Raw genomic sequence first — 11,318 nt, forward strand, 5'->3', positions numbered from 1 at the left:
AGTGAGAGGTTCCGAGACAAAGCTGGAACTGCAAAATAAACAAAATCATTTAGTGTTGGAATACGAAAATTTCCATTTTAGGAAAGAACGTGACCGAGTTAGACTATAATGCCCTAAGCATTATATTGAATAATATAAAGTTTCTCACACTCAACAAAGAAACGCTTTTCAAGTCTTTATCAGCAAATGAAGGATAAACGAATAAGGACAACGATTTCGGACGATGAATCAGACTAGACGCAATCTCAGCATCAATATTTGACGAAGATACACAGGGACTGAACTGAGGGGCATGAAAGAAACTGAATGAATTTGAATACAAAAGAAACAATTTCCTCATTGAATAAAAAAAAAAAACATAAGTTAGTTACACTCGTAGAATACTTTATAGGCAGGCTCTAGTAATACTTCAATTAAGCAACCCAAATCAGATGTGACGCTGAAGTAACATTATTGCTCCGTTGTCAACTGTTATTGAAAATCCATCATAGAACTCAGTTCGTGCAAATTCATACTGGTTACGGAAAAGAAAACGTGGTATTCAAAACCACATACCATTGCTAATATACCAAAAATAGTGATGGCCAGCTGTCATTTTAACATTTTCAATAAGGAGTGGTGTACTGATCAAAATTCTAATGACTAGAAACAGTAGTCACGAACTGGTTTTATTATGAGTAACAGTCAAAGCTGCAAAATCTCGTGATGAATAGAAAGACGAATTATATGAGAGGTCAGAGGTAATTCACAATAAATCACTGCTGTAATAGGGGAGAAACGCTTGTGCCAAAATAGGGGTGAATACCCTACGCAATAACGCGACTCAAAGTGAAACGAAGTAATTAAAAGTAATTAATGAAATTCATCAAAGCGATGAGCTGCAAAAACAAGTAAAAAATGCGCCGAAGTTTCTTCGACGCAATCGAGTTTACTGTACAGCGTATAATCAAGGCCACCGAAAGTAGATGTCTTTCGGTGGCCTCGGTATAATGCTGTATGGGCCTCGGCCCATGAAAGTTTAACCACGGCCCGGTGTTGGCCTGTCCTATATCGTTGCCTGAAGCACAATTATGGGTAAATTTAACCTTAAATAAAATAAAAACTGCTGAGGCTAGAGGGCTGCAATTTGGTATGCTTGATGATTGGAGGGTGGATGATCAACATACCAATTTGCAGCCCTCTAGCCTCGGTAGTTTTTAAGATCTGAGGCCGGACAGAAAAAGTGCGGACAGACAAAGCCGGCATAGTAGTTTTCTTTTACAGAAAGCTTAAACTGAGGGAGATGGGTAAGAAGGCATTTTGTAATGCAAAGCAATAGGGTATGATGAAGATTTTCCTTTTCAAAGACTAAAAGACAGAGCGGGTAACTATTGCTCTCCATGGTTGCGGGAGTTGATTAAAGGCAACTGGAAATATGAGCGCCATGACAATAAACTCTACTCCTAAAAATGATATTAAGGGCTGAAGGACTGGAGGCAAGAATCAAATTTGCTTGACTAGACTGTCCAAAGAAGCGTCGAACTGAGAAGTGTATGTATTTGATAAATGTGAACATCATTCATCCAGGTAGAATAAGAACCATCCTGATCTCCATACAGCTAAACCTTGGCACCGTCTAGTTTACAGTTCTTACGAAATAATAACGGATGGTAGCGAATTCAATCCTTTCGTCAACAAAGAGGATTTATACTGATTATCCTTGGTGGAAATTATGAAGTTAGTGAAAGCGATTGAAATCTAAGTTTAGTAGTATCAGATGAAGAAAGAAGTGCTACGGAGATAAAGAACCATAACAATTCTTTATATAACGCCACATGAATGAAAGCGATAGTCAATTTATGTGTAAGTTTGAGTGAACTGAATTTTTAAACAATATTACTCACAACTTCCACACACACATACACACACACGCACATTCACACTTATTAGGATACATACATACACTACATACATACACATATATATATGTATAATGTATCACTGATTCACGAAAATATGGAACGTGATGAATGTATAAATAAAGGCAAATTTCACGAAGAGGTTGTTAGGCCTTTCGACACACAGTCCTTTGCTAGCAGAGGACCGTGTGTCAAAAGGCCTATCAATCACTCCGTTGTTTCACTTTTCCTTCATGGCATTTGCCTTCATTTATAATATATGTTACATTATACACACACATTTTATATATATATATATATATATATATATATATATATATATATATATATATATATATATATATATATATATATATATATATATATATATATATATATATAATGTAACACTTAACTGATAAAGTTGAAAAACGACGAATATTTCAGGAATCACGTAAATTTCTATTTGATTCAGCATACGCTTTTCATGTGAAATTCATCTATGTTTCTTTGATAATTTTCGGATATCAAATTCTCGTAAAACTTGCGGATATGTTCAAAGTTCTTCGGTTCACCTACTCTATTACCCTCTGATATTCCCTCATGGAAAATTTTGTACATTATACTTCTTTGTTGAACTTATATGGATATTCTTCTCCAAACAACGCCTGAATTTGACAAATTTGTATTGACTTCACTATGAAAGCTTGTGAACCAAATCGGTGCTCTATACTGCCATTGCTTCATATATTAACATTATTTATAATGTCTATCATTCGTTTATTATCCACTAACATATTACTCCTCCGTATTTATATTCATCAAATGTTTCTGTATTGACTATCCACGCCGGATAGGGATGATACCGAACATAAAGAATATTCCATTGAAAGATTTTTTCTTTCTTCACAGTAATGTAAACTTGAAAATAAAATAGGGGTAATCATACATCGTGCTCATATAATATTAAGTCATTCCAATTGCTATTATTATATTCCAGTCACTGAATTAAATTGAACGGAACATAAAATCAATGACGCTGATTGCAATACGGTAACAAAAAAATTATACATTTTTAGGAAAGATAATGTTATTACAATGTTAAATATTCGTTTCTAAGACAAACGGTAACTGATATTTTGGCGCATTTCTGAAAAAAAGCAACTGTTAACATATAAGGAAAGGCTATTAGAATCTGAAACTTTCGGGAGCCATATGTAAGAAGACCAGAAACTTCTAATAAATATTCGGATGGCAATACCTGTAATTTCTAAAAATTAAACAAAAATAAATAAAAGGATAAACCACGTAAAAAAACGAACCAAGTACTATTATGGAAGTCTATGTTGTGGCAAAAGCAAGATAAGAAATTCTGAAGATATGAAAATCCTGTAAGTACTAAAATGCAATAGTGTCATTGAGAAAGTAGAGGAAATCATTATTGCAACTTTCACTCTAAATCTGATGAAGGGTGTGAAATTTCTCTGTAAACTTTTCTAATTCATTTTCACTTGACGAACAAAAAATCTCTTGTAATACAAAACAGGTGTCACACTCCAAAAATTAGCTAATTCAGTACCATCAATAACTTTTAGATAATCTTGTTCTTCACGATATGCCGGCAAGAGCTGCGCCCTAACTTTGATTGTGCTGTATGCTTTCAATTTCCCTATTCATGGTGCTTTCATGCTCATGACATAAAGGTGACTCAACCAAATTATGTAGTTTTCCAAAGATTGCAACCGATCTATTTCCAATTGTTAGAAAAATTATTCTAATACTGTTGTGGCAGTAATGAAGGATACCCCGCCTATTAGAAAAAACGGTTTTTATGCAGCCTGGTAGATAATTATATCCGTTAATATTTTAGTTAATTATTTCAGAAAAATATATGCAATGGCAATTATTCAAGTAGCTCAAAGTTTATGAGAGAAAACTTTTAAAAATCTATAAAGTTGTTTGTAACTTAAAACCTTAGAAGTAAGAAGGTCTGAAAAATAGGTCCTTGAAAATCGTGTAAGGAAATGAACTACAAAAACAATTCCTTATAGATCTATTCACCAGCACCATACAATTTACGGCCCTTTCAAAAAAAAAAAAAAAAATTTGGAATCGAATCTTTCATCTTAACGATGTCTGGCTTAGCTTTTCAATTAATTGTTACGTGTGAAAAATCACTTCTGTTCTAGGCTACTCAGGCACAAATCATTTTTGGCATTATACTGATTTTGTATTTATTCAGAGCTGGCAAACGCAATTGAATTAAGATGTTATTTTATTGTCTGGAAATGCACCGAAGCTCAACTTTTGTAATTAACATTAATTTTAATTTGTACAGTTTATCGGATATTTGGACATGAAATTAAATGATTTAATTTACTATATTATGTCTACATTTCTTTTATTGAGATATTAATAGAATTTTGTTCAAATTTAGTTATTTGACAAGAATACACATATTAATAGTATTTTGGTCAAATTTAGTTATTTGACAGGATTGTACATATTCATGGACATTATCAACTTCTATCTAAGGTCACTTTATAGAGAACAAATGAACAGGTACTAAGCTGCACATATTTCTCATACAACATCAAAAGACACAACACAAATACATGAACAAATTTGCAACTTTGAGCCGTCAGAGCCCTGCCTTGTTTGAAAAACACTGAGCTTATAGTAGGCACCTACATATTCAGGTCTGTAGAACATCAATACATATACAGCATGTATTTTTCAAGAGCATCATTTTCTCTTTGCATGTCATGCTTATAGGAATTAGAAGCTGAATATTGCGATGCTAAAACAGTGAGTCTCTTGTCACTGATTTTAACATACGCTGTTTTCCATAGAACATGAAAACCATCAAGTTCTATGACACCTGTTTCTACTGGAATGGCGGGTGCTCTACAAACTATGAAATGGAATGAAAGAATTTAGACACATGGTTTCTCTTCATGTTGGTGACATAGAATACGTACAACATTCTAACTTTCCACTCATACAATAGCTTCAAAGAAAGCGCATAAAAGGATTGATACACGTTCATAAATTGCACAAGAAGTATTCCATTCCTCTGGGAAACCCTCAGTCACTATGCATCCAGTGCATAGTGAAGGAGTCTGTATATAGCGTAAGACTTACTGACGATGGTCATATTCGAAGTGTTCTGTACATCTTCTATCATTCATTTTGTAACTAATAGCAAGAATTAAATTTCTAAGGTAAAAAAGAGAAACTAAGGCATATGGCTTCTGAGAAGAACCATCTCTTTATGCTATATGGTGCACATAAGAATGGAACGTATCATATTTCAGAGACTACGTGTGAGACATGCCAGTACACAGGGTGATTTCTTTTTTGCCAGAGTATCATCACTAATCTAGAACTGCTACGCCTTTACTGGAGTGAGCGTACATAGAAAGAAAATCAAGCTAGATCTACACAGTGGAAGCTGTGGTCCTTGTGTGCGCTACGGGGATGGAAAGAAGCCGTTGCTTGTGCGTTGGAAGCGCCCCCCCAGGTGAGAACGTGAAACACTTTTAACTTTAACTTTCTATTATTCTTTGTGTGTTTATTTCTATTTAGCTCCTGAAAAGTGAGGAGGATAAGGTGGTATACATAACACTCGAACTGGCGATAGGAGAGCACACAACAGCAGGGTGATCATTTTCTTTTTTATACGTTTTTATAGAATAGAATTATTGGTGATAATAAGGCTTATAAACTAACTTACCTAGCGTAGACATTGAGGAACTGGGGAATATTCTCGTCATCGGTGTCCTGAGCGTTCGGTTTCCAGCAGCTGGTTAGGATATTGCCTTGTCTAAACACCGAACGGAGGGTAGGAGGGAAGGGAAAGAGTCTTAAGTGAGAGATATACATAAACAAAAGCAAAAAACACATAAAGTAGACTAATTGTCTGGTCAGGCTTGGAGATTCTCATTTGTGTAGGGTAAGTGGGGGATTCGTGATGAGGAAGAGTTTGACATGGCGGATGTGTAAAAATGGTTGGACTATACATCAGGCAACATCTTCGCTTTGCTTATCATGATAAAAAAATTATGGCCGTTTTTGTGGGAGATATGAATTTGAGGGGTCTGTTGGAATGTCTGGGTAAGTGGGTATAGGGGTCATGATTAGCAAGGATCAGGCAGAGTCAGGTATTATACAACTGGGTTTAGACTTAATTTTTCTGACCTTAAAACTACAGAAATCTCAGAGGAGTGACATTCATACTTGGTAATGAATTGCCCTTAGGCGAAGTATCAAATGAACTGGATACGAATTTTGAAGGTGGTATTTAGAATGGGCTGAGCATATAATACCTCTTAAGTGTATCTTAGATCTGCCTGCAAGCGGATAGATATATAATATATGAAAAAATCTGCTAAATGCAATATAAATTACTCGTAATAAAATATATAATGTATTATATCTAATTCACTCTTTCACCCAGAACAAAAGGGGAATGTGAGTGATCAAATAATGCAAGTTCAATAAACTAATTGTAATCAATTTCACGTCTATGAGGTAAGTGAAACATTTCCTTTAGTTTCTTAGAAGAAAAAATGGGGTCCAAAATCCCAAAGTCAGACCATGGAAACAAACGAGACGATCTGGAAAACAATGTCAGATTCGGAAGGCAGAACGAAAATGGGTCATGCAAAGGAAAATGGAGGAGAAAAACATTGGAATACACAAGCAAGGGAACTGTAGGAAAAATATATGTATAAATAGTAGAGTAAATGAGAATCTGACAGAGCAATCCTCGGCGAGACATGACGTCCATCGCCCATGTGCATTAGAAAAAAAGTGCACCTAATTACACACCCTACGATGAGTTTAGATCAGGACAAACAGGGGTTTATGAACAATTCGGACACAGACCATTCAACAGTGGCTCTCTCGCTGCATTCCACTGCCCCTGCAAAACTCTCCAAACTATAAGGTTCAGCATGGCAAATTTAATTTAAATCCATTGACATCGCATACCCGGTAATTTCTTTATCAAGAGACTATTCTGTTCGTTGAATTTACAATAAACTCGGCTATGTTTCCTGAATGTTTGAAGTTTACGTCAATCTGCACTATTTTTTCCCAGAAGCTTAAGCGTTTGCCCCATTTTTCTAATTGCTTTGAAATGAACTGCGGAGAGCACATTGTTAGGAATCGCCTGCGTGGCTACATTCACAGAACTGACATGTGTTAATTCACTAAACAATATCACTGGGATATGTACAAAAAATAAGTAGCGAGAAAGAGAAAGAAAGAGAACGAGAATTAGATAAAAGGGCTGGATCTGTAAGGTTCAAAATGATTAGCCTATAAAACAAAATAAAAATACTGATAGCTTCCTGCTGCTTTGAAATTAGAAATTAAATGGAAGGAAAGAACAGACAATAGACAGTGGTAGAACTCAGAAGAAAAGACAATAACCTAGATGAAATACACTGAAAGAGGAAATAGAGGAAAAACAGTGGGAAAATAAGACAGGATACAAGAAATCGGACTAATAGCCTCCTCTTCCATTCGCCCCCTCACCAGTAACATGCCTTTTACTCTGACCAACCTACCTATCCTCCTCCTATTTCATATTATTTCTCTTTCTTTATTCTAGCACTCTAAGGTTCCTCTTACTCTCTATCCCTTTGCATGTTGTTTTCTCTTTTCATAATCCCCTTTTCCTCACTTCTATAAGGGCCAACTTTTCTTCCCACTGTATCTTTTCTTCTCTCATCATCTTTCTCAAAACCACTGTCAGACACCGAGCGGGATGTTAGCTCGTGAGAGCCCCCATCCAGGAAGGACCCACACCTTCATACCATACCTGGGAGCGAATTTCCTGCTAGGTTTAACCCCGTGGGACTCCAGTTCCTTTTCCAGCTGCTTGATCTTCACTCGGGCCATATCCAGCTCGTGCTTCACCTTCCAGATGTGGGTGTCGCACAGGGGGTCCCGGCAACGGTGCCTCCGCAACTTATTCTGCGCCTCGAACACTGCCCCTCGAAACGTCAGGGACTTACCCATGCTCTGCAGATTTCGTGAGAGAGAAAGAACAATTCACGTGAAGCAAAGTCTACACAATAAATTCATTATTTACTGAGCAATGCCAGAAGTTATTTAAAGTGGATGAAAATAAATTCGTGCTTATCACTGAAAACAACTCAAGTTCTACCTGACAAACAAGCAAGGTCCTACCTGGCGGACTGAATATTTGCAGATAAAAACAAGCATACATGATGAAGATGAGAAAAGGAAGAGCGTAATCTATGAAACAAGACGTTCTCTGTCAATGAAAATGAGATATTCTGCGATATGAGACGGAAAGATAAAAGAAAAAAGTCTTACACGACAGTAAATAAATTCTTTGTACGAACTTTAGCTAATATGAAAACTTCGACAGAGAGTTGTTGCTGGTAGATGTCCTGAAGGGTTTCAGGTTCGAGTGTCCATTTCCCTTCTCCATGCTCATAACCTCAACAACATTCCCCCATACCTTTGATGTTAGGCGATCATCCACCCGGGGAGTAACTATACAAATTGGTCTTTTGTGGTGGCTAACCTTATTTTGGGACCCTTTTAGCATTAACTGAATTTATTATCCCTGATGATCGTCGCACATAGAGTTACTTGTCTTCACGTCCTGTAAGCGAAGTTTTGTTCCTTCTCTCTCTCTCTCTCTCCTTGATATTTCCTAACAATTTCCACAGGGATAGAAGAGAATATGCAATATTCGTTTTGCTATTTTGATTCGACGGTTCACAGGGATTACCTACAGATATCTGCTTTTGATGTATTCCTGCATTAAGGCTAGCTTCTCAAAAATATGCTTTTGAAATGATAGGTTCATCTAAAGGATTCTAATGGGCCATTCTAATAAAATATATAATAATTAACGCATTCGTCACAAGTTGATACACAAGTCCAGCAAGAACAGGTAATACTCCTATTGTCATAGAGGAAAGTGGGCGGAAAGTGACAACGAAATATAATGCTAAGTACAGAATATGAATGATAAAGAATACTAAACCAATGAGTTAGGAATATCACTGGATCAGGCTATTTCACGTAACTATGTCATTAAAAGATTTTCGTCAGCTCATGATTCTGCAGTCTTTGTGCTTTGTTGGGAGACAAATGTTACTGTTTGCATTGATGGTTCTACCTTTCCCTCTCTCCTAGTAAAATGAAATTAGTCATTATTTTATTTTCCACCATGCTCGCTTTTTCACAAGTTAAGTTCCTCTTCCGAGGTTGGAAATAATATTCGTTGTATGATGCCATTTCTTTGCCTTCGAATATCTTTGAGGCTGAAAGTTGGAACAATCTTTGCAGATGCGATTGAAGTGCACAATGCGTTTCTATCCTTCACCTATTTTAATATCTGTCCTAAGACCATTTGTACTATGTTTCTGTCTGCTAAACATATGCACTGTTGTTATTTTTCTCCTCAGCATCAGACAATGCCTATCACACACCTGGAATAATACTCTTCATGTTGTATTTAACCGAAATAATACAAGGAATGGACGTTCATGAGCCGTTGCCTTTTATGATTGACCGAATCTCTACTTGTTAAACAAATATTATTTAGAAAACTCTTTTCCGAAACTTTGTTGGCAACTAGCTTCTCCAGTTGATAATCATTGTTCACATCAGACATCACCAGCCATCATAAAATTTTGTACAAGTTTTCAATACGAGAATCAAACGATTAGATCATCAGTATCTCATGACATTGTGGAACTCCTTTCCTCCCATTGTTTTTATTTAACAAACCTCTTCAGCATATTTTACTTGTCCGTCTCGACATCTTTTCAGCAAAAAACAGTGAAATTTAAATTTCATTTCGCTTAGAAAACAAAGTATTGATTGCCATCGATATCAATTACCAAAGGTATTTACTCAACATGGACTGCCTCATCTCCCAAAGTTCAAAGACGTAGTCATTAGTGTTGAAAAGGGTGCATTAGAGGCGCCAATTAGCTTAAATGTTATGCTTCGGCCGTAGCATAACTCAGTTTCGTAGAAACTTGAAATATTTTAGATATTTCTGATTATAACTGTTCGGTCTACAAGTTGCAAGTTATTGCTCATGAAGCTTTCTTATTTTTATAGCGCCTAGCTTTCAAAATAAATGGAAATAAACTTTGAGAAAAGGAAAAAAAAACAGCCTTAGGGAATTGCTACTTCCACCTCTGGGTCTCACATTCTCCAGAGCAAGTGGCAAGTGACTTGAGAACCCACAAATACCCTTCTCAACCTGCTGGGACCATAATCTTCGACGAGGTCATTTGTTATGCAAAGAAATTTCGTTTTACATAATAGCATTGGATTTGGAAGCCGTAAAAGGCAGACGGTCTCCTGAAGTTATGATGCTGCCAAAACAAGGGTCTAGTGTGGAGTTAACGCGCAACAGATAACATTCAGATATTATGCGTCTGTGTGCGTTGGTAGGTGAGCGTGCTGGCTTAAGGGCGCAAGTATGTGTATCTTGCAGATTATAGTTTGTCCAAAATATTTTGGCAGCGACTTTAACTTTCTATTAGCTGTTCATCGTGCGCTTGAAACTTCAGGTTGACTAATATTGGATGAATTCTTTTAGAATAGTCACTCTCCCTTTCTCTCATATACACTCACGCAAACATAAATCTAACTCGTAAGCATGGTTCCGTAGAAACGAATGCATCGACTGATCTCTTAGCGGGAGGGAAAATTGAATAAATTTATTCAAATATGGTTTCAAAATTCCTCATGCGTACAAAAATCTTTCATCGGAAGTTTTTGATGAATTCCAAAGCCTGCATGGGATGGAGCAACTTCGAGTAAAGGGAAGATGAGTAGCACATTCTAAAGCCTATAATCCACCTACCAGGCTAATTAGGGCGCAACACCCTCCAGAATCCGTTTTCGCCAGATGCTTCCGAACATACTTGAAGTAAACGTGTTCCAGCAAGAGGAGAATCAACGCTAACAGGACGCCAGTGAAAAGGAGTAAATACGCTGACAAGAACTGCTCCAGTGCCAGAGGTTCCGACGCTCGCTTATTTTGCTTTTTGGGTTTGCAAGCACCTGTGAGCCAGAACCTTTGTATACGTTCCATATCACCTGTTCGACAGAGACAAAAAAGAAATTCATTAGTCATTCAAATTATTCATTTTTGTGTCACTAAATATTTTGATCCCTAGGTATTCGCGGTGTCTGTCTGCATAGTATGCTACGTGTATTTTATACTTTATTAAAATAAATCTGCTTTTTCTTCTAATGTTATCTAATTTCATCCTACTTACTTTCCTTAGGTGCTTCCATTACCATTCTTTGTCTGTAACCTATAACGTAATTATGTATAATTACATTCCTGATGTATGTATGTATGTATGTATGTATGTATGTATGTATGTATGTATGTATGTATGTATGTATATGTATGTATATATA

At 36.4% G+C, this 11,318-nt stretch overlaps 1 protein-coding gene across 10 annotated transcripts in view; it reads right to left on the bottom strand.

The window, feature by feature from the left end:
• The window catches only part of LOC136845717 (glutamate receptor ionotropic, NMDA 2B-like), a 1,021,158-nt gene that overhangs the window by 102,368 nt on the left and 907,472 nt on the right, over positions 1-11,318 (bottom strand). For 6 of the 10 annotated variants that reach the window (XM_067115914.1, XM_067115913.1, XM_067115912.1 and 3 more), the window contains 3 exons: positions 10,753-10,988; positions 7,708-7,910; positions 5,614-5,703 (listed from right to left, as the gene is read on the bottom strand). In XM_067115914.1, coding sequence (XP_066972015.1) covers positions 5,614-5,703; positions 7,708-7,910; positions 10,753-10,988 — 529 coding nt within the window. The remainder of the gene's footprint in view (positions 1-5,613; positions 5,704-7,707; positions 7,911-10,752; positions 10,989-11,318) is intronic. The other 4 variants (XM_067115918.1, XM_067115917.1, XM_067115915.1 and 1 more) reach the window with 1 other exon arrangement.

This window comes from Macrobrachium rosenbergii, chromosome 14 (genome assembly GCF_040412425.1).
Source record: "Macrobrachium rosenbergii isolate ZJJX-2024 chromosome 14, ASM4041242v1, whole genome shotgun sequence".
In the NCBI taxonomy this organism is placed as follows: domain Eukaryota; kingdom Metazoa; phylum Arthropoda; class Malacostraca; order Decapoda; family Palaemonidae; genus Macrobrachium; species Macrobrachium rosenbergii.